General features: G+C 39.3%; 1 protein-coding gene across 1 annotated transcript in view; it reads left to right on the forward strand.

Moving 5' to 3' along the window:
- Positions 1-24,577, forward strand: part of ARID5B (AT-rich interaction domain 5B) — a 188,628-nt gene that overhangs the window by 17,496 nt on the left and 146,555 nt on the right. The window contains exon 3 of the mRNA XM_059899412.1: positions 13,471-13,696. Coding sequence (XP_059755395.1) covers positions 13,471-13,696 — 226 coding nt within the window. The remainder of the gene's footprint in view (positions 1-13,470; positions 13,697-24,577) is intronic.

A 24,577-nucleotide genomic window follows, 5' to 3' on the forward strand; every position in this document is an offset into this window, starting at 1 on the left:
TTGGGTGTCCTTTTAGAGGCTGCCCACTACAGTCAGCAGTGGAACCAATCACGTTAGTATAAAGCTAGTCTGATGTGGATTGGAAGATAGTCTTCTTACCCTGTCTCGCTCTTTTTTTTTTTTTTTTTTTTCTCCTTTTGTTGTTGTTATGCATTCTCCTTGAGTGGTTCTTCCAAACACCTCCCCACTCTTCTGGGCATTTAATTATAGACGACATACATAATAGATAGCAGACTGCTTTAATCCTTCAAATATTTGTTAGTCTTAGAGCATGTCAACAAGTTATATTGGGTCTTTCTAAAACCTAATGTCATATATATATATATAAATTTATTTATTTATTGTGTTTTATTTTATTTTTGGCTGTGTCAGGTCTTAGTTGCCCCACGGCATGTGGGAATCTTAGTTCCCTGACCAGGGATCGAACCCATACCCCTGCAGTGGAAGGCGGATTCTTTTGCCAATGGACCTCCAGGGAAGTCTCAAACCTAATGTCTTGATCAGTGAATTTGGGGGGTTTTGCTGGAAAGGACATTGCGTCTGGTGTGATGATGAGTCTGCAGAGAGAAGGGGGATGAGGACGCTGTAGCTGGTATAATTAAACAGGCTCCTAGATGCATAAAAACATAGGTGTGGTTCACGCACAGTGCTCGAGGAGGGGCGTTAAATCAGGTTGGCATATGTCCATGTAACGAAGTCCTAAACATCGACATGAAAGGGATTGTTGTCCCAGTTTGTGTTTCTAACAGGTGAACCTATAGGAAATAAGGATCTCTCAGCCACTCTTCAACTTTGTGCGTATGTCAGGGAGCAGCTGGCCTTCCATCTTTTAAATTCTGTGGAAATTATCTGTTTCACGGGAAAACTCAACTGTTCCTCTTTCAGGGAAGATGCAACTTGGTTTTAGATAAAGTGCTTAAAACACACCTATGTAGGCATTAAAGGTTTGAGAAAAGGGTGGCATTAAGCAGATTCTGGTCAATTATTTTTTAATATCTTTTCCCAGTCGGTTGATTCTCTTTTCACTTTTTATTTATTTATTTATTTGGCCACGCCACACGGCATGTGGGATCTTAGTTCCCCAACCAGGGATCGAACCCGTGCCCCCTGTAGTGGAAGCATGGAGTCCTAACCACTGGGCTGCCAGGGAATTCCCAGATTCTGGTCAATTTTTAATAATGGAAATTGATTTATGGGGTAGCTTCCATGCGAAACCTGCCAGAAACTTAGAGAAAAGGAGTCTGGATTCAAATTTAGAAGCATGTATCAGCTCTAGGACATATGTATGCTATGTGTTTTTTCTTTCATCTTGAATTTGACAACATACCGCGTCCCTCCCCGTGCCTTTGTATCCTCTGTTCCCTCTGCGTGCAGTGTCCTGTGTTCTTTCCCCGCTCGTTCCTTCTCTTCCTTACGGTCTCAGCAGAGACCTTCCCTGACCATCTGATTTGAAATCATCCCCACTTCTACCCTCTGTTTCCCATTATTGCGCCTTCTAGTTCTTTTGCCTCAGATTTTATTATCTGACCCCCCACTCCCCTCTTTGCCAACACACACACACGTACCCTAACCCCACACACAACTGTGGGCTCCAGGAAGGTAGGGATTTTTACCTGTTTCAATTTCTGTGATCCCAGTGCCTGACATATAGTTAGTGCTCAATAAATATTTGTTGAATGAATGAGATCACTTATGACAGTTTCTCATTATATAACTCACACTTAGCTGGGGACTGTGGTTTACTGTGTGTGTCCTGTGTCTCCCACCCCCACTAGACTGCTGTTCTTCCCCAGCCCCCTGCTGTTCCTAGTGCCTAGCGCAGCTCAGAGTAGATGCTCCGGACATTGAAAATGAAAGAATGAATGGATTCTCTGGCAGAGGAGACTAGAGAGAGAGTAACCTTCGCTTCTAGGCAAGGAACAGGAGCCCTGGGCACTGCCCGTTTCTGAAGGGCAGCACCAGTGTCTTCTTCATCCTTCTCTCTCCATGGCTGGTACTCAGTCCAGTGCCTGGCACAGAGCAGAGTCAATGCAGGTTAATTGGATCAGGTTGAGCTGAGTTGGGGAAAAGCTCAAACAAAATCCCTCCTGACAATAGCACCGGATGAAGCTCAGCTTGGGAACGCTCAGCTTGTGATAGCTCCTTCTGGATTCCCTTCTGCAACTGTTTTGTCAGAATTCCCGATAGCATTCATTCATTCATTCACTCATTCGTTCGTTTGTTCATTCATTCATTCATGCATTCAGCTCCTCCTGGTAGTATACGGAATATCAGAAGACATGGAAGGCAAGTTACAGCCCTGCCTTCAGAAAGCTTACCTTGAGGAAAACTTGGGCTTTATTCTCTGGTTTATACCACCTCACTGAGGTGGCAGAGAGTTGGAATCAGGCAGCCATAGTTGCTCGTGTCTGTCCTCTGTGTTGGCCTCCACACCACGGTCTTTGAACAGGAGTAGAAAGGTCACCAACTGTGGCTGCAGATTGGCTCTTATGTTAATCCTGGCTTATTCAGAAACACTCAATATTTTTCCAAACTGAGTTTAGAGCTTTTGACTGAAGCCTGAATCAGTTACTGTGTCAGAGCATATCACTCGTATGGGAAAAGCTAGAACTGTAAAATACAAAGCCCCTTTTAAGTAATCCAATATAGGATAATTACATTATTAAATAAAGCCGTGGGTCTCAAATTATTCCACTGCCATTGTACATGTGAGGGTAATAACGTGAACTGTGCTAAGTGAACAGAGTGAAAAAAAAATGTTTAACAAGAGGGAGCATGTCTAAATCATATGTTTACGTTTAAATAAAGGCTACAGAAAACAGGAAGATTTACTTGGTTTCTACATTAAAGTGTGCTAAATAGGCGTAAGGCTTTCGATGACTCTCTGTGAAGACTGCTCTTCTCATTAATGACAGCAGTATATCAAGGTGCTGTGCCAGATCACCAATAACCTTGACTAATTCAGTCGGCTCCCACCGTGATTTTCATATACCAACAGGGGCAAAGAACTTCCTTCTTCCTTTTAGGGTCTTGATTGAATATGGGCCCTGCTGAACTTCATACCTGAGCAGGGTGCCGTATGCCTGTAAAACTAGGTGAAAAAAAGATCAGCAGGTGTAAAAGTAATGGTTTGAAGTCACTCACCGTATTAGAACATCTGGGTTGGGTGGTGGTTGAGTTTGGGTTTTATTGTTATTGTTTTTGCTTTTAGAGAATGGTCTTATAGGTAACTCAGCTGTGCTTTAACACTGGAATTGGCCTCATTTATCTTCTTTTGTTTCTGTTTTAATGGCCAGAGCTAAGTATATGGGTGCCAAGCTAGTTTTTATTATGGCAACCTGAAAGTAGTTAAAAAATAGACTGTGACGTTAACACCCTATTAATTTGGCTAAAGGAAGGGTAGGCTGCTCAACCGTTGACTTAAGGCATCTTCTCTACATATCAAATGCTTGCCTGTTTAGAGAGGATGCTGGGATGCATTTTCTTGATTTCTGTGTAAATTTTTTTTTAATCTTAGGGAGGAAAAAGAGATGCGTGCATAGTAAATCCAAAAGGAAAGAAATGGAACTGGGAATTAATGAGAGGATGTTTCTGGGGCTTTCTTTAGAGAGGGCCTTCTGGTCAGGGAAGCAGGCTGCATCCTAACAGGTTTCAGATGAGCGAGTATTAAAAATGTTTTTAGGAATATTAAAATATTTAGGGTTTTTGAATTACTTGTTTGATACTCAAATGCCTTTGGCTGTGCCGTGAAGGATGGTCACATTACATTTGACAAATCGCCCCTCAGAGCAGTCTTCTGTTTGCTTACTCCCTGTAATTGCGCCAGGATGGATTTCCAAAATTCACCGAGCCACAAGCATCACGCCAGTGTCTGGTGAGGGGGAGGGAAAAGGTTGGAAGAGAAGGGGCTGGCTTGGGAAATTGGAACCCAATACACTAATCAGCCTCCATGGCAAATCCATTTCATCGTGTTAAGGGAGTCACATTAACCCTTAGCAAACTTGAGAAGATACCTGCATCACTCAGACAACAGAAAATTCTTCACATTTTTAACTAGTGCATGTAGTCTTACTTTGGGGGCAAAAACAAAATACAAATGAAAAAATTACAAATCTTTTTGGCCCAACATGACCTTAAGTCCCAGCCACCCCAGGAAATTGCTGGGAGATGGGGAAGGTTCACTTATCCCAGGATAGGAGTAGGTTGGAGTGTTACTGCTATAAAGGCTTAGAGACCAATTTCCCAGAGAAATGATAAGCTTACCAAGCTGGTTTCTGGTTCTACTTCAGTTTTGTCATCTCTAAAATGGGCCTGAGGTTACCTACCTCAGCAAGTCCTCATGGGGATTAGATAAGATGATGTCTGTTAAATTCATAGATTAACGTCTGGGTAGAGTAAAGCACCTCAGAGTTTGCCACCGCTGTATCCTTGAGGGTTAAGGAGAAGCCCAGACGTTCTTAATTGCTTTCTGGCCCACCCTTTGCCTTGGAGGTACCCAGCAGGAGCTACAGGGATATTATTGTCCCCAGACAAAGAATTAAGAGGAGTAAAGAACACGCACAGTTCCTTGCAGGTGACATCTGAAGATCGCTCACCCTCCTTCCCTCATTTTCAGTTAAAGTGATGTTATGTAATAACAGTAATAGCCGTCATTTCTTGGATGCCTGTGTTGAACTACTCCAACAGCCTAGTTACCCTGTGAGGTGGGTTCTTTTATCCAATTCCCCCCGCCCTTTTTTCAGATGAGACCTTGGCGAGATAATGTCACGTCCCAAGATTAACATTGACATTAAACACAGTAGAGCTACCTGTGAACCTGGGTCCATGAGACTCAGAAGCCAATGCTTCCTCAGCTCTCAGTTTCCCCCAGCATGGAACATCCAGACAGGGGGGACCATTAAAATAAATACTTGTTGTGTGCTTTGGGCCCAGCACAATCCATGGCTCCTTGGGAAGTACAAGAGAAGTAAAAGTTAAACGTCCTCGCCGTTAAAAAAGTCTCTGCAATTCTGGTGTTTATTGTAGGAGAGAGAATTATGCAATTCACAATCAAATACTGACACCTAACAAAGATTTAACATTATGTCACAGGTAATAAGCACAGAAATTCCCAGTTCGGGGACCAAGTTAGTGTTGATATCATTTTATTTTGCCGAGTAAGGACGTTAAAAAGCAGCTACCAGCATCCATTGCCATCCTCATTTCAGAGGAAAAAAAGATTATTGTAACACCAGATGAAAGGAGGAGAGGTGAAGTCCTAAACAGCAGGAGTGTGCAGGGAGCCTCTCCAGGCCAGCGCCGCACCCTTCTCTCTGTCCTGGGGGCCCCCGGTGTGGCTCCATTAACAGAGCTCCTGGGACCGGTGGCTTCCAGTGACATTCCCCCACAGAAGACGGAGGGAGGAAGGAGAATGAAGGCAGGTGCTTATTCCCTGTCTTTGCACGGGAGGTTCCCCCGGGCTGCTGGTGTCCCTCTAAGGAAGAGTCACAGCCACTGGTGGAAGGATCTGCTCTGATCCTGGTAACCATCCCCCCCACCTTTTGACGATTTCACCCAAGAGTGGTGATAGCTGAGATGCTGTTAGCCCAGGTTCCTGCGCTATTGCTCTCTTAGGGTTCTTTTATATCCCACCAACATCTTTGTCATTAGTCCCTTTGTAAAACCCTCCTTGTATTATCATTACTCAACTGTTCCATCTCTTTCCTGTTGGGATCCTGGCTGATACAAGAATAGTCCTTAAAATCTAGCATATTTAGCTTCTTGAAATACTCACTGTGTTGTCTTCATTTTTATCATTTCATTTTTCTCATTTCACCACTGACCAGTGAAAGCTTCATCTTGTTGACCCACATTACCATTCTCTTTTGCCAGACCTTCTTGGACCTCTGACTGGCAACCACGTGCCTGCAGAGTGAAACCTTTTACTCACTTTGTAGATGTCCTGTTAGCAGAACATACTACTGTGTAACAGGGAGAGTCATGGGGCAGATGGTACCTTGGATATCAGGTATCTGAGGGAGGTTTGCAAGCACGGGAAGTGGCCAATGCAGCCAGGCCCAACAGGGCACTTTCTTCCCCTTGCCTGAGTCCATTGGTGCGAAAACCCAGGATGTTTGGGGACAATTAAGGTGAATATGCTGTGTTCTCCTGTTTTCATTCTACCCCCCCTCCCGCCAACCCCTCTGATAATACACGTATGTGTTTATTGTCCTTTGGGCTCCATTAACATAGCTGAACATGGCTCTCCTCAGCAATGGTCTGCTACGGGGTACCACGTGGTGCTATAGGGAAGGTTCCGTTCATGTCTTCTCTCCTGAGGAATGATATATTAATAAAAAAAAAAATAGGTTTAGCTCTGTTTAACAGAGACCCAGAATTAAAGCTGCTTAAATAAGTTGGGAGTTCAAAATCTCTCATGTCACAGCCAATGGGTAAGTGTTTCAGGGTTAGTATGACGGCTGTGTTCTACGAAGTCATCTAGAGACCTGACTCCATCTAGCGTTTTCTCCTGAGAGATGTGCCTTTATTTGTATGATCCAAAGGCATATCCATCCCCTCTGAGGGCCTGACCTGGAAGTTGCGCACATCATGGATACATCCCATTGGTCAAAACTTGGTCACATGGCCGCATCTGGCTGTAAGGGAAGCAGGGTAGTGGTGTCTGTATTCTGTGCCGAGCAAATTAGCAGTCTGTTACTAAAGATGAAAGGAAGAATAGATGTGGGCAAAAAGTTAACCACAGTTGGGGAGTATTAAATTCTTCTTGTGTCAACTAAGCTCTTTTCTTACACATAAGCCAAGTTGGTAGTACAGTTCCGCTGAACTTGAGTTGACTCTTGAGACATCTAAATTGAGGACTGGACAAAGGACTGGAGTCTGGATGAAGGTCTGAACCAACTAGTTGGAACCAAACTACAGAATGTAGTCATGGCCTTAGAGAGTAACATTGGAATCTCCATGGAGAATGATTTCTTCAAGGAGTGATATGCAGAGAAGGAAGACTGGACCCAGACAGCATCTAAAGATAAATGTTTCCTACATTTTTCCTGTAGGGAAATAGAATGAGGAAGGAGAGAAATTGAACAAAGCAAAGGAATGTAGAGGTGGTAGGCGTTGGGTAGGTATTTTTCATGGGTCCACTGAGTATCTGTACGTTTGTGAGCAGGGCCACTGACTCTTTGTTCCAACTATCTTTTCAAGGATGTTTATATAGTGAACGGCCTTGGAAGATGGAGCTAGTGCCTTCCTCCAGAACAAAGGGCAGACATACTTATTGATCAGTATTAAAAGATTTGGGTTTCCTATGCTTGGGGTTCTTCTCCTGAAATGCACCGCACTCTGTGTACACATATCATCTAGCCCTCTTGGTATCTCTTTTTGGGAATTGGGTATCAGAGATCCAACACAAATGCTGATACTTTGACTACAGCTATTTCTGTGAGCTATAAACCATCGTTTGTCTCTGACCAGGAGTCTGTGTCCTCTGCAAGCATCCATGAAACTGTGACAAGCTAACTTATAAGTTTGAAAGTAGTGTAAAATCTCAGATTCTTCACAGTTCTTAACAAGAGGGAGAATTTCAAGTCAAAGGTAGAGTTGTTCATTATTAAATTGTTACTAAGACATTAAGGAAAGTTAAGAATAAGAACGGCCTTGGTTAGTGATATAGTGGTTTTCAAAGTTTCTGGACTAAAGACCCATTATGCTCAAATTATTTAGGACCACAAAGGAGCTTTGATTTATGTGGGTTATATCTACTGGTATTAGAAATTAAAACTTAAAATGATTTTAAATGCACTAATTTATTTAAAAATAAAAGTAATGTGACATTTATATGCCAAAAAAATGAATGTCAAGCTGACCCTCACACTTTATATAAAACTAAGTCAAAATGGATTATACTTCTAAATGTAAAACTATAAAACCTTGGGAAGAAAACAAAGTAGAAACTCTTCATGACCAGGAATTAGGCAAAGAGTTCATAGATTTAACAGTAAAACCACAATCCATAAAAGAAAAACACTGACCAGTTGGACTTGATCAAAGTATGAAACTTTCATTTTGTGAAACACGCTGTTAAAAGAATGAAAAGACAAGCTACAGAACAGGAGAAAATATTTTCAAACCCCATATCTGGTAAAAGACTTGTATCAAGAGGGTACAAGAACTCTCAAAACTCAACAGTAAGAAAACAACCCAATGTTTAAAAATGGGCAAAAGACTTAAACACACACTTCATCAGAAAGGATATACGGATGGCAAATTAGCACCTGAAAAGATGTTCAACATCATCAACCATTAGGGAAATGAAAATTAAAAACATGATCAGAAACCGCTACGTACATATTAAAATGGCAATAATAAATTAACAGTGACAGTATCAAGTGCTGGTAAGGATGGGGGACAACTGGAACTCTCATACATTGCTGGTTGGAACGCAAAATGGTACAGCCACTCTGGAAAACAGTTGGCCAGCTTCTGCAAAATTAAATATGTACTTACTATATGACTCAACAATCCCTCTCCTAGGTATTTACTCTAGAGAACTGAAAATGTATGTTCACACGAAAACTTGTACATGAATATTTATAGCAGCTCTATTTGTAATCGCCAAAATTGGAAACAACCCAGTGTCCCTCAGTGGGACAGATCCATAACATGAGGTACTACTCAGCAGAAAAAAAGGAACAAGCTGTTGATATAGGCAGCAGCATGGGTGGCTCTCAAAGGCATTATGCTGAGTGAAAGAAGCAGCCTTAAAAGATTTCATACTGTGTGATTTAATTTATATGACATTTTGTAAAAGAGAAAACTATACCAAGCACAGATCAGTAGTTGCCATGTGTACTATGGTATACATAGAACTGTACATAAAAAAAGGAAAATTTACTGTAACTTAATTTTAAAAAACATTAATACAATGAAAATGGGAATATAAAGCCATCATGTAAATGTAACACATTTTTATGAAAATTAACCTTATTTTCAAAAACAAAAAAAATTAGTAAAAACAGTGGCATTGTTTTACATTTTTGTAAATTTCTTTACTGTTGAGCTTAATAGAGACAGCTGTATTCTTGTATCTCCTTCTGTATTCACTCTTTTGCCATACCATCTGTCTTGTAGTCACTGGAAAACCCCACTATACACTTGAAAGAGAATAAGAGTGAAAAAAGCAAATAGTTTCTTAGTATTATTATGATCATTGTTTTGACTCTGTGGACCACTGAAATAGTCTTGGGGATTCCCCAGGGTTCCTGAGCCACACTTTGAGAACCACTGATATATAATGTACTGTCCCAAATTTCAGTCATTTTCATAGCATCTTGACCTTTTTTTTTTTTTTTTTTTTTTTTTTGGCCATACTCACATCTACTGGGTTTATTTAATGGCTTTGTTCAAACTGACCCATTGTTTTTTAACTAAAACTTATTTAAAGAGGAAACTTTCTATATCTCCTATAAATGGGAAACCAGTACCACTTCCCCATAAGTGGAAAGTTACCACAAAAATAAATAAGCAATGAGTAACTTATATTAAATGTTAAAAGGTTTATCCATGAACCATCTATACTCATCTCTGTGTGGCATTCTTTGGAAAACACTAATTCAGAGAAGCAATGACAGTGATGACAGCTAAATCCGATGTACCACTTCATTTATGTTAACACATTTAATCCTCACCATTACCGTCAGAGATAGACAGTATCATTAACCTTTTTTAAAAACATACATTTAAAAAAATGGAAGCACAGGGAAGTTAAAGAAGTTGCCCAGTATTCCACAGGGAGTAAATGGCAGGGCTGGGATTTGAACCCAGGCAGTCTGGCTCCAGAGTCCAGGATGAATGCTGTGTTGTTGGCCGATAGGAAACCTGGATTCCTGTCCAAGTTCTGCCTGAAGTTGGCAGTCGGACATGTCACTGAACCTGACTGTCCTCATCGTTAAAGTGAGGGAGGTGGGATAAATTAGGGTGTGGACGTTTAAATGGTGGGTGCGTGCCCAAGGGGCCAGGCAGGTAAAGGAACGGTGGACTGAGTGTGAGGCGATAGGAGCGGTGGGGTCGGTGGCAGACTAGAGAGCTTGCATCTCATCTAAAGAAAGCAACCTCTACTCAGTTTCAGCTTTTTTGTTTTGAGGGGTCTTTTTGTTCTCTTTTTTTCCCCCAGATAACCCTTTATTTTATTTTATAGGAGAAGATAGAAGTCAGGAGACTTTGTGTAAAGTTTCCCAATTGTTTTTTTTTTTTAAATTAATTAATTTATTTATTTTTGGCTGCATTGGGTCTTCGTTGCTGCGCACGGGCTTTCTCTAGTTGTGGTGAGCGGGGGCTGCTCTTTGTTGCAGTGCAAAGGCTTCTTATTGTGGTGGCTTCTCTTGTTGCGGAGCACGAGCTCTAGGCATGTGGGCTTCAGTAGTTGTGGCATGTGGGCTCAGTAGTTGTGGCTAGCGGGCTCAGTAGTTGTGGCTCGCAGGCTCTAGAGCGCAGGCTCAGTAGTTGTGGCGCACAGCTTTAGTTGCTTGGCGGCATGTGGGATCTTCCCGGACCAGGGCCCTAACCCATGATCCCTGCATTGGCAGGCGGATTCTTAACCACTGTGCCACCAGGGGAGTCCCAAGTGTCCCAATTCTTACAACACTTGGAGAGGCCAGCCATACACATGGGCTGGCTGATACATGACGTCTTGACCAGATGATCTCCTCTGACTTAGAGGAGTCTGTGATTGAGTACACTATTATTATGCAGTGGGAGAAACAAAATCCCAACAACAGAAATAGCAGTTTGAAACAATGATGAAAGGGGATAGGGACTTAGAAAGTATCCCAACACAGCCTCCATAAATATTGATTAGGCTCTGGGTTAATTGAAAAGCCAAGGTGCATTAATAGAATAACAAGGTGTATTTCTTTGTGTTCCTTTTGGGTTGCATTAGAGTAAATAAGCAGTATTTATCCAGTGCTAATTCTCGGTTTGCAGAGAGCTAATGTAATCATGAGATGAGCTTATAGAAATTCTTTTCTTAGACATAGAGACTTGCCCAAGAATGGTGAGTATTAGGAACTTTAGTCAGCAATTGCCTCAGAATAGTAAATACGAACATGTGATTTATGCCATTGTGTGTACAGAGTAATGTTTCCTGAGACATTTTCTATATATATGTTGGCTATTTTGTTTTGGGGGTTGGTTTTTTGCTTCCCCCTCCTCCGCTTATCAGATTTCCTTCTAAATCCTGGCGTTTGACAATGTTGCCGGGCCAGTTTCTCTGTGAATCCACAGTGAAACATACTGGTGGTTTCACAGTTAATCCAAACTTGGGTTTATGGCTTATACATGTTTATTTGAATTCCTGCATTTGTTTTTATGCATTGTGTATATATTCAGAAGGTCTGTTTCAGAGAGAGAGAGAAAGGAGGGAGGACTAAACCTGTAGACTGGATCTTGAAAGATGGGTTTATTCATCAGTGACATCATAAGGATTGTATTTTCTCTCGGTTAATAAACTATTTGTTTGGCGGGTGTTGGAAGCCAGCCAGAGCTAGTCATGCCATTTCTTGGAAAAGTTCTGAAGCAACTGGTAATTGAAATGATAATCATTTGATCATAGAGCTATTTGAAAATAACATTCATCTCCAAACTTGTCTCTTCTAGGGAACCATATTTGGTAAAATTGTTGCCAAACTCCATCTTTGCTAATATTGAGACTTATATACCATGATACTTAATTATTTTCCAGTATATTCTAAACTTGATTTCTGGTATGCCCTGTCCAGAAGCTGTTCCCATGTGCTTTGAAACAATACCCAGCCTGAATTTTTATTCTGACATTTAATAATCACCATGTAATAGCTATAAAATGCGTGACAACTATAGATCTTTTATTTCGAGAGGATGGTGTAGTGAATCTGAGTGAAATCATCCATTGAAATGGGACTTTGTAATATGCCCCATTGTTTATATAAAGTATTGAAATTTTTTTTTTCTTGAGCAGAGAATAAAAACAGTTTCTACTTTGTCTCCCATTTAGTGGAAGTTCATATTTAATCATGATAAGAGAAAGGATTCCATTACAAAAGTTTTACTTTTCATTTTTGATAGAGTATTCGTTATTTTGCTGCTGCCTAACAAACTCTTCTCAGAGACAGCTTGGAACTGGATGAGGAAAAGTGAAATTTTAGATCCTACCTTAAAACATTTTTAAAAAACTGAATCCGGGGCTTCTTATTGTGTGAAGCTTATCTTAATAAACCCTTTTTTGTTTGCTTTGGAGTAGTGTGTGTGTGTGTGTGTGTGTGTGTGTGTGTGTGTGTGTGTAGGTGGGAGAGAAGGAGGAAAGAGTCATGTTTTACAGCAAAATTAGCTAAAATCACTCGTGAATTCCCTTTGTTTAATAGCTCAGAGACATCTTCCTGTTGTTGTTTGTCAAAAATATTTCTAAGATTTTGTAAGCTTAGGGGTTTTCACAGCTCAGCTTTCTTCAGAAATGTGAAGTAAAAGAAATGAAAGAAGTCAGTTCAAGTTGAAATGTCAAATGCTTCAAATAATTTAACTTAAAGCCCAGTGAGATGATCTTCTTAAGCCTTTTCCAAAGAAGCTTCGGGAAAGAGAGGCCCTCCTTTGCTCCATGTACGGATATCTATTAAATATCTTGCTGGATTAATTCTGAGTCAGAAAAGTTGGTCGTTTCCTGGAAGCAATTAAAGATGCTTAAAATTGAAATTTATGATCCATAGGAGAAACTTAAGTTTCAACTACTTTTCTTAGATTCATAGGTTTTCTCCTCACTTGCCCTCTTGCTTCTTACCCCATACGTATTAAAAGAAAAAATCAGTTCATTTCTCAACTTACAAAGTTTTTAAGAAACATGAGAATGTGTAAGTTTCTTTCAGTGGGAAGCACATAACATTTATGAAGTATTTCTTTGGGGATTATATCACAGTTTTATTTAATTTTAGGACAAAAGTTAAATTCAATATTTGTGTATAAGCCAAGGGAAAATGTACCATAAACATAGGAATTTGGGGGTGAGTCAGAGTTCCAAGAATCCCAGATTTACTTAGACCATTTATATAGAGACAGGCTAACCATTAGTCATCTAGTTCTCACTTTTTTACTTTTGTAAAATTAATGGCACCTAAAAACTAGCTTTCGCCCATGTGGTCAAGTAAGGAGAGTGAGCTTTGGCTTATAGCATTAAAAATGGCTATTAGAATTACTGCCCAATTTTTGGACATTTTGTAAGCACATAACAAATAAATCCTATAAATTATTCCTCAACTAGACCACAAGCAGCGAAAAACCATTGAAATGAAGTGAGTTTTTGAAGGTTCTCTGTCACCAAAAAAACATGTTGTCTGCTTACATTAGGTTCAGCCGCTCAAATGGTGTTTCAAATGGGCTTTATTGAAAATGTATCATTTACTTCAGAACCACCAATAATGTTTTTTGTTCTTCCGCCACTACATCTTATAGGATGAAGTCATTGCTGTTTCCGAAAAGGTGATTGTGAAGCTTGAAGACCTGGTCAAGTGGGTACATTCTGATTTCTCCAAGTGGAGATGTGGCCTTCGAGCTGGGTCAGTGAAAATGGAGTCCCTGGGAAGGAATGGACAGAAGGAAGCTCTGCTGAAGTACCGGCAGTCAACCTTGAACAGTGGACTCAACTTCAAAGACGTTCTCAAGGAAAAGGCTGACCTTGGTAATTATCGTTTGTACTTCTAAATCTAATGTGTGGGCGTATACAGTAACCTACTTTTCTTATTGTAGGTTTTTCTGGAAACCCTGTCATTCATATATGCATATAAGTTCTTTAACCTCAGAGGGACCTGGGAATATGGATGGACAGATGGCTGGGTGTGGAAGGGATGGATGTTACCTGTTGAATCACAGGACCTTCTCTGTGTGGAACCCTGTGCTGGAAACTGGGTGATATAATAACACTCAGCGTTTAGCAGCTTCCAGTTGCTGTCAAGGCATAAGACTTAATCGAGGCACCAAAAGTTGAATTAATGGAGAGTTTAAATATTTGTTCTGAGTAGATAATGTGACATTTTTTAACACCACATCAGAATTTCATGTTTTATGTTGGAAGGAAAGCAGAGTGAGGAAGAGAGATGAGTTACTTAATGTGAAGCAGGAGAACAGTTTCAAAGCAGGGGAACTACTGGTTCGCAACTCATGGCATAGGTTCCCCAGAGTTTTGAGGGTTTAGTGGTCACCATCAACTATATGGTTTTTTCTTTCCTTCCTTCCCTTCTTCCACTATAGGTTTGGGATTTGGAGTAGTTATTCTGTTTAGTGTTTGAATCCTGACTCTGTTGCTTACTTAGCTGTGTGGCCTTGGGCAAATAAGTTAACCTCCAAGCCGCAGCTTCCCCATCTGGAAAACCTGGAAGCTTTTCAGGGTCACTGGGAGATGTAAGATACAAAGGGTCTAGCACAGTGATTGGTGTATATTGGTGTATGGAGAGGAGTGCCATAATTAATTCTATTGCTTTTTCTCAACACTCTCTTCTCCAGTGACTTTTTTGAGTCCTTTCCTGCTTGTTTTTTTTCCTTTGTAACTCCTTGTGGCATTCACTGACTTACTTTCCTAGCATTGCTCAAGACCAAAGTTGTTGACCTCTGATTTAGACTACTTATTTCCTCTTTAGGCAAAGAGGAACTTCACTTTTAACATATTAAGGCATCTTTTTCTTTCGTTCTAGCGCAATGCTGATTTTCATAGCCCTGTTTTATGCCTTAATGTAACAACTTCCTGTTTTTTTTTTTAACCTAGATTTTAACTACTACAACAAACCTAGACTTTTTATTTTAATTGGCATAAAGAGACTGAGTAACACCCGTAACTGACTTGTCTTTCATGTGATTCTGGTTTGTGATGTGCTGTGTTTTGGGAATAGCATTAATATTTTCTTGCAGTTTAACAATCAACAGTTTCCTGGCATCTTTTGGTAGATGTCAGGCAGTAAGATTTTGGTCATGGTGGCCTGATTGTCATGTGCCCATTTAGAGAAAATTATTAATCTAGTGGTTTTCATTTCAAAATTAAAGAATTTTTTTTTTTAACCATCTTCCTATACAGGCTGTTAACATGGCCAATTTTGTGAACACACCATGACTAGCCTTCTGACATGTGGTAATGCTGAATAATACAGCTGTTGTATTACTTGCCTAATATATGATCTAAGTTGTATTGCTATTGTCTTATGTTTTCCTTAACATTAAAACCTTTCTTCTGTTTGTTTGATTTTTTTTTTAGTTATGAAATATACTGTTACTAATAAAAAACTAAACAGGAAACCCATGGGGGAACAAAAGGATGTGTAGATGGTTAGGCTTGATGTCATGCATATAAACAAGAGTATTTATAGAAGAGTTGTTTTGTATTTAAAATTGATAGTTTATTAATGAATGAAAAGAAACCCAACTCCTTAATTTCATCAAAAGATTTAGAGGTTTTGATCTTCCTGAACTCTAAAAATGTCCATAATCGAACTTTTAAATAATTGATTCCAGAAGAAATTGGTTTATAGTGAACATTCAAAGTACTTAGTGGTTTTTAAATCTTGTTGTTCATTAGACTCACTTAGGAAAAATTTTTAAATACTACTGATTGCTGAGTACAGCTTCTCCAGATTCTTCATTCAGTAGGATTGAGGCAAGGCCAAAGAATGTGTACTGATAAAAGGATCTCTAGGTGATTCTGATTTTTTTTTTTCTTCCTTTGGGTCTCATTTGGGAGACAGCTCTGTGAGTGATTAGTGCAGAGGAAGGGAAAATAAGCAACAGGAGATTTGATTGGATTGGAAAGCTCTCTGGTGAATAAGAAACACCATGTATTTTTTTTTTCTTTTCTTTTTTTTAGTGTAAAATACCCCTTTAAGGATAGAATTTGGAGCCTTGAAATTCTACTCAGTTGGTATGAACTGTGGGGAATTTGAGACAAATAGCTTTTGTAATTGGAATGCACACTGTGTTGTAATAATGTGGAAAGAGAAACAAAAACTTTCCTTAATGTAATGAGTTTCCATTATCTGCTTGATCTAAGGTTTACAAGCCTACATTGTGAGGATTTATATTGGGGATATAGGGGGTGTCATTTGCTGTGTGCATTCCTGTCCCAGCAACTTTCTCTTCAACCCCTTCCTTTCTCTGTCTGCAACATCAAAATATTTGTTGTCTGTACTTTTCTTTCTGCACAGTGGTTTTCTTATCTCCCTTTCTCTTGGCCACACTGAAACCACTTCCAATACCACATTGTTAATGGAAGTTCACACACTTATTAGGTTTTTCCTTCTGTAAAACCCTTCCAACTCCTCATTGTTCTTACCAGAGAAAGAAGATGAACTCTGAGATTGCTTAAGACCGTCCCTCTTTTTTTCTAGTGGAAGTAAGCAAAGAATGGAACCATCTCACCTTTCTGTGGATAAAGTAAAACTGCAATATGTTATTTTTTTTAACTGAATTATTTCATCATGTTAAAACATCAATAATAACAAAATAATTAGGTTGACTCTTAAAGAAGGGATTTTACCATATAAAAGCTAATTAAAGAACACTTCTTACTCAGTGTTTAGGTAGAATAAGTTCCCTTTAATCCCAGTTTGTGTCACTTCCTGTCTCTCTGAATAGTAAAAAAACAAGAATGTTCTCACAAATGTGTGTCTGCCAACAAATTAATACTCCACAAAGAGAAACTCTGCCCCAAATGGCAGCTTCCAATAACTGCTCTGACTCAAATCACAACTCTTTCATTTTTTATCCCTTTCCCCTTCAAGGACAATATTTGCGGATGTCATGTTTGCTTTTTAAAAACCTATGGCATTTTCATTTAAGATGGTAAATGGTGACTGAAACTGCAGATCTAGATAGCGGGGAAACTAACAATCTTAAAAAACACTTCTGAGATGTGTGAGAATACATTCATCCTCTTCCCTCCTCTTTGTCCTTTTCAAAGAAAGAAAGTTCAGTATGAAACCAATTCAGATTGTGACTTTACTCGTGAGATATTTTACCTTTTTTCAGACAGTTTCATACTGACGTTTATAGAAAAGGAAGAAAGAAAAAATAACTATGTTAAAATAGAAGGGTTAAGGAATGTATTATTCATAAGCATAACGAACACAGGAACCTGTTTTTCCAGAAGAATTGGGTTGATTAAATCATTCACTACACAAGCCTCTAGTTATTTATTTTTGTCTCCAGAATTACAGTACTTAGCTTTTGTTATAAAGTGGACCTGATACCCATATTTGGTATGGCAGTTGGAACTAGTCAAATGAAGAATTATTTCATTTTACAAAACTTTTAGCAACTAAGGAATATAAACACTATCAGTTAAACATAGCATACTTGCATTTTTTTATTCCTTGGGCTATAGTTTGAAAAGAAATCAAATTATTTTATATAACACTGCTTCTTACAGAGTTCCTTTAAGTGAAGTATGAAAGCTGCAGTGTAAGCTTTATTGGCCTATAAATATGTCATTATAGTTGGACTACATTTATATGCTTTGGATTGTTGTTTAAGCCAAGAAAATATGTCTCTACAGGTTGACTTTTTATTGAAACCCTTTGAGGCATACAATAGAATGTATTTTAGGCCAAGGTTATTAAAACAGCATTTTCATTTTTTTGCAGCAGACTCATTGTCAGTTACGCTGCCACAAACTGTCTGTGGATGGGCAGTTATGAATGGTTTCATCTCCAAATATGTCTCTAGAAAAAGAAAAGATAGAGGAGTGTGAGCTGAAATCAAGAAAAGAGACCAAAAGATGTGGGTGTGGGTGAATTTAATGCTGGGGGTTCCCTCAGGTTCCCTCAGTTCAGTTTCTGTTTCTAAAGTCCCGTCAGATGGAGAAAGCGTGCCTTCCCCTGTCCCTTCTGCTGCTGGGACTTTTACTGTACTTTGGGGAATAGACAGCATGGTGGCGGTGAAGGAGCAGTGGCTGGGAGGTCAGGAGAATCTTGCCTCTGCCTGTCCTGGAGGTCTGTCACTCACGGCACAAGTCACTGTGTGTTTACACCTTTGGGTTCCTCGTGTGTGAAATGGGTCATAGTGTGTACTTTGTTCATCTCGCTGGACTTCTGAGAAGGTCAATAGAGAAAAAAGATTAATATCTATGGAAGCATCTGTGATACTGAAGTCTAAGATGGTATTATCATATTATTATTATTATCAGAAGGCGATTCTATATCATAGGGAGCTAGGTGGTATAATATTAGCTAATTTGTCTCTTATGAATTTCCCTAATCACATGTTCTAGTTATTTGGGTCAGGGTTGACACTTACTGTCTGCCTCAGTAGAAGGCTGTTATTAAAATCCTTCAGGTTCTTTTATTTGTATATATATTATTTGTATATATATATATGTATATATTTGTATATATTATATATACAACTTTATGGAGACAGAATATAAATATATATTTTTATATGTTTATATAGAGATATGTATTTATATTTTATATAACGTTTCTCCTCGTAAATTCTGTCAAAATAAGCTGGGCCACAAGTGGCCAGTGGTGTAAATGTCTTCTCCAGTCGTACTTCTAGTTAGAAATTGACTATAGTCTTTGCTTGGAAATTCTGGAGGCCTTGTATTTCAAATGGTTGTTTCAGCTTCGTTTTGAGTTTGATATGTCAAGCTGCTTCCTGGGATGTGGATACAGGAAGGATTCTCGATTTGTGTTGAAGAAAACAGTATAAATGTCTCTAATAAGAAGCATGCTAAGGTTCTGACAGTTTGTCATAGTAAGTATTTTTCACCAGAGACATCTAATGAACTTCTTAAGATGGAAGACACGCTTCTTCCTAAGCCAATCCTTTTCTTCTTTCCTTCCTTCCTTCCTAGATGTAAATTTTGTATGTATATATTAAACAGTCTTCTCAGGGTATTTGTTGTTTATATTTTAACTTCCATTGCCGAGCTAGCTATACTATTTTTTTCTTAAAATAGAAACTTGGGAAATTTCTTGGATGCTATATTGTTGAATTATCCTGTTCGTGGATATCATGAGGAATCCCTACAGAAGGGCCTCTTCACCGAAACAAATTTGGCCTTCTTGAGTTCAAAATAGAAATCAGTTACACTTGAGGCTTATCAAAAATTTGTAAAGATAATTTCCAAAGGATTTTCTCACAAGCTCCTCTGACAGTATTGTTGTGTGAACCATGCATTCTTTAAAGAATCTAATTCTAGCACAGTGAACACGGGAGAAGCATGCTGGCCACGTGCCAACGTGGCTGTTTCTTCAAGAGGTTGCTTCATTTCATTGTAAAGTGACAGCCCAGAGAACCTTTGACACGAGCAAGTTCACACTTCCAAGAGTCCATACCCAAGACATTCAAAGCTTTAGAACAACTTAGTGACAGGCCATTTTCTAAGGATCTGGGAACATAGACGGGAGGTTATTCCATTTCATTTCAAAGTTAAAATTCAGGTTGGCCATGTAATCAAATAGTTGAAGACTGTCCTGAAATAATGGTAGAATGAACATGTAAAAAGTGTCTTGAATAAACAACGATGTATGTTGTCTGCACTCAGCCATCTCGGCTACACCTGCTGGAAGGGAAGTCTGTGAAACCTAACCACGTGTGAGCCAGTCAACAGCTGGTCTTTGATATTGCTGTCTAGATATCATACTGCCATCACTCAGGAAGGCTCATTCCAAGTTAAGACCCTTGCATTTGGAATTTCTGTTGACTTGCAGATCTTCTAGTGTTTCCTAGAGTGATGAATACTTTCTAGGACACCAAATTCAAATCTTTTAATAATGGACTGAAGGTTGGATAGTCAACTGAAGAGAAGTCCATAGAATTTAAGACTTTATTCTTACTTTTAGAATTGGAGATGTTGGGGCAGAAGTAAGAAAAAAGTGAAATTGGAACTTAAGTGCTATTTTTAAGTATTCAGGTTACCAGTATTCACCTCCTGGATACAATGTTTGAACAAGGTAAGAAGCTCATGCTTTTTTGGGAGCCCTTCATAGAATTGTCAGGCTGGACACTGGTACAGTTGATATTTCCTCTCCCCCCCTTCCTTGAAATAGTCCTCAGTTCTGTCTTTATTTGGCTTGTTTAGCCAAATCCCAGTTTTTTCAATTTTTCACCAGGATGTGGTTTCAGAATCCTTCCCCATCCTGGTCACTCATCTCAGGACACACTTTGGTTGTTCTTTTATACCAACTTACCCATTGTTGGAAGAGAGCCATGGCACATGCGTCAGGCTTGGCACCCTCCAGGTAGGAATGACACGGGCAAAACTATCGGAATCTCTTCCCTAAAGCTGTATGGCCTTGACTTTTCTACTCCTCAGGGCAAAAAGGAGGGAAAAGATGTTATTCAACCACTATACCTCCTGAATTTTAGTTACCTCTTTTTTTGCTGGTGTTTTTTTTAAACAGTAGTGTTAAATGTAGACTATTATCTAATGAACATCATTGTCAACTAACATGGCAGGAGGTTTTGTGGCTCAGTATCATTGCTGTGCCTTTCAAGTTTCTGTAATTCCTATAGTTGTATATTGTAGCATTTAGGGTAGGACTGTAGTATTTTTGCCTCAATAAAGATCCACAGTTGAATACCAGCTTGGTGTCCAGCTTTGTTTAAGCTCTTCTGATCAAATAAGATAAAAGACCAGCACACACGTCTTCCCTAAATTATCATATGTGTTAGTTTAGTTCATTACCATCCTTCTGGACTCTAGCTGTTCTTGCTTTTTTTTCATTCTCTGTTTTCTGGTGTATGGCCATATCTTTGATTAAAAAAAGACCATGATGGAGAAGGCAACCAACCCATACTTTTGTTTTCAGTCTCATTAATAAAAATGTGAATATCACAGTGAAAAATCTGTGGTAGTCACCATCTGATGGGAAGATTACCAAAGATGAAAGAAATTCAGCTGTGGTCTGAGTCCCTTGCTAATATATATGTCCCCTTTAGTTTCTGGTTACATACCCAGGGTCTTTAGGAAAAAGTCTTTTAGGCATCCTTGGCTTCTTGCAAGCTCATAAATATCTGGTATTATAGATAGACAGGCACACTTGGAGCAATACTTCGATTTGCATTTGGTGGTAGGAGTCTACTGTGAGGAACAAACCTGATTGGTCCACGTGGTCTGTTAAGCATCCTTGAACAGTGCAACATCGCGCCTCAAATGTGCTTTAAAAATGAAGTTTGATTCAACATTTCCCCTTCCGTTGGAAATGTAAAATGTTTTTCTCCTTTTATTGTAACTCTAAAATATTTTTCTTTACTTTCCAGCTCTCATCTCTTTAGCCACTGCATGATTACTGACTGTAGACCATTATTATAGCTGTTATCATGATGGCATCACCTTGGAACACAAAAGCACATACATCCAACACGTGAATTGATGGGGCTTTTCCAGAGGGTTTTGTGAGCAGCTATTTGATTTGGGCATCTAGGTTTAATTCTCTTTAGTATTGATGCTGATTCTTCCCAACTGCTCATTTGCCTTTTAGAGTACTTTAAATGTGAGGTTTTATTGCAAAACATTAATTTTCCTAAATGTCAAAGATCCACCCCTCTTCTCTCCTCTAACATTATGTGTTTAAGTCTGTAGTTTGTACAGGTCCACTGTTGAGGAAAGCTGAGGTTTGGACTTTTACCCCATTTTAATGAATATATTTATTTAGGACAGATTGGAATAATAGTGGGGTTTCAGAAGCTTTACAAGTGCTTCATGCACAGTAGGGGCTGAGCAAACAGTGCTGTTAATTTGGGGTTTTCCTAGTTGCCTTGCCCTGTGTGTTTTCAGTTGGTATGCTGGGATGAAATGGCCTCGCTTTGTTCTCCCAAATGTGCCTGGCCTCTTTCTTTGGACCTCTCCACTTGCTTTTTAATTTTTTAATCATTTCTAACATCTTTTACACTTCTGACCCTTTAAAAATACTGGCTTTCAGCCAGTAGCTCCCCTTTCTTCGATAACCTCGTGCCTACTGGATAAGATACAAATGTTGTAGGCAAGCATCCAGTGAACTGTTCAGTCCCAGCCTCCAGTTTTTGTCTTTTTTATTAAAGATCTTTCATTGTTGTTGTTTTTCTGATTGCCAATGTTATCCGTGTTCATATTAGAAAATGTAGGCAATACAAAATGCGGAAAAATTTAAGTTGCTTCTTTTCCTCCCACCCAGAAGTAACTGCTGTCAGCATTTTTAATATCAATATGCCAAGGTATATGAATGTGTGTATAGGTATGAAATTCATATGCATACCCTTCCCCCCCCCCCATTTAAATTTGTACAGGTGTATTATGACAGTGCCTCCATATCATAAAATACTGTTTCTTTCTGCCTGCCATAATGTTTCATTAGAGAGGTGTTTCTGTTTGGACATTTCATTTGCTTCTGTTTTCCCACAAACTCTGAAATTCTTGTAACTCTGCCCATGTCCATGACTCTTTCCTCATACGTTTGTAGAGGTGGAATTGCCAGCTCAAAGTGCGCACAGAATGTTAAGACAGCCTATCTCTCTCTCTTATCTCCTATCGCTTGTGTAAACCTCTCGCTTTAGCCTAACTAGTCTAACTGCTTGGTCTTCTTTCTCTTTAACCGCATGCACCCACACCCCTACTCCCCAACCCTCCCGTGAATTTTGTACGGCTCATGCCTTTACTCATTCTTGGAATGCCCCTTCCAGGACTCTTACCTGAAGAAAATCTCTTTTCTTTAAGTTTCAGTTTAAGCCCCTGAAGCCCTTGTTTGGCATCCTGCTCAAAGGATTTTCCCTGCTTATGGAGCTCTTATCACACTCAGTGTCTCTACCACCTGATTGAGCACCTTACGCTATAACTAGCAATATAATGCAGTATCTTTTTTTTTTATATATATATGCTTGTCTTATCTTCCCAGCAACAGTCCTAACTATCCTGTAGGCATTCTAACTTCACAGCTATATTTAGTAGGTTAAGTAAACATGCGACTTTCATGATCAACCTCCTCTGAAATTTCTGGCGTTCTCTGCTCTGCGTGGTCGGGACACCTGTGTGGATTCAGTGGTTGACTTGAGTTCTTGTCCAGCACTTCCTAGGACACCCTCTAGTGGAGGGGCTTTCTCATTGGTACCTGTAAGGAGAAGCAATGTACAGTTGGCCCTCCATATCTGCGGGTTCCGCATCCATGGATTCAACCAACCTTGGATGGAAAAATACTCAGAAAAGAAAAGAAAAAAAAACCTTCAGAGTGTTCCAAAAAGCAAAACTTGAATTTGCTGCATTTTGGCAACTATTTACTTAGCATACTTAGCATTTATGTTGTATTAGGTATTACAAGTAATCTAGGGATGATTTAAAGTGCAGTTGACCCTTGAACCACGCGGGGGTTAGGGTGCCAGCCCTCTGCACAGTGGAAACTCTGGGTATAACTTACAGTCGTCCGTCCATATCTGTGATTCCTCTGTTTTCCCACTTCTGCATACCCATGGATCCAGCCAACCTTGGATCATGTAGTACTGTATTTACTATTGAAAAAAATCCCTACATAAGTGGACCCATGCAGTTCCAATCCGTATTGTTCCAGGGTCAAATGTATAAGGGAGGATGTGTGTAGGTTATACACACATGTTATACCATTCTATATAAGGGATTGGAGCATCCTCAGATTTTGGTATCCTGGCGGGGTTTCTGGAACCAATCCCCCATGGATACTGAGGGACGACTGTACTTGTGGTATTTAGTTTCTAACTATTTTTGGCTTCGTTTATAATCCTCCATTATAGACTCATTCGTGGAAACTTACTAAGAGAGCTTTTGAACATGCTCAAAGCTAGCTTGCCAGCCTAGGGATTTTTGGTGGTGTTGTAGGAGTTTGTTGTGTGTGGACATTTACATATTAATACTGGCACTTATTAATTCCTCTCTTCCTCAAGGGAATCTTTTTCATGTGTCAGGATTATAGCAGTGACAAAAATGTGCAGGGAAATAAACAAATCCAGACTGGACTTGCTCTCCCTTATCTTTTTATTATCATCAGCTTGTTTGTAATCTGTCTTCTTTAGGTGACAGGTTATTAAGGAGATGGTTTTAGCAAGACATCTGATACTTCTTATTCTAGGCAATTGCACTGTTTTAATCCTCACCTCCCTTAAAATGGTTACTCGCTAATCATGGTGGAGGATATTCCCCACCTTCCAACTACTCATTCTACTTCTTTGGTTCACAAGAGAAGTGTTCTGTTAGGCTCTACAAAAACAATGCTTTATGCCTGGCCTATTCACTCAATAAGAAATAAAATATTGTTTTCATAGCAGTGCTGATAATAAGGTAGATTTCAAAGCATGATGAAACGTATACTTTTCTAGCAGAGAAAAACCTATAGTTACCTGGCTAATTACCCATGACATGATGGCTGTGTGTAAATATAGGCTTTCACATGTGCAGCCTCTGTGTGGGTTTCTTTCTTTTTTTTTTAAATTGAGAATGCTCATTTAGTTTCCATTGTTTTGTATTAATGTTTTCAATCAAAGATTTAGAAGAATGAGCAAACACAGAACCTACCATATTCGGGTGGCTTCTTTTTGACCACTGTACTAAACGTTTGTGTCATGAACTTTAAAG

This window comes from Balaenoptera ricei, chromosome 16 (assembly GCF_028023285.1).
Source record: "Balaenoptera ricei isolate mBalRic1 chromosome 16, mBalRic1.hap2, whole genome shotgun sequence".
NCBI classification, from domain to species: Eukaryota; Metazoa; Chordata; class Mammalia; order Artiodactyla; family Balaenopteridae; genus Balaenoptera; species Balaenoptera ricei.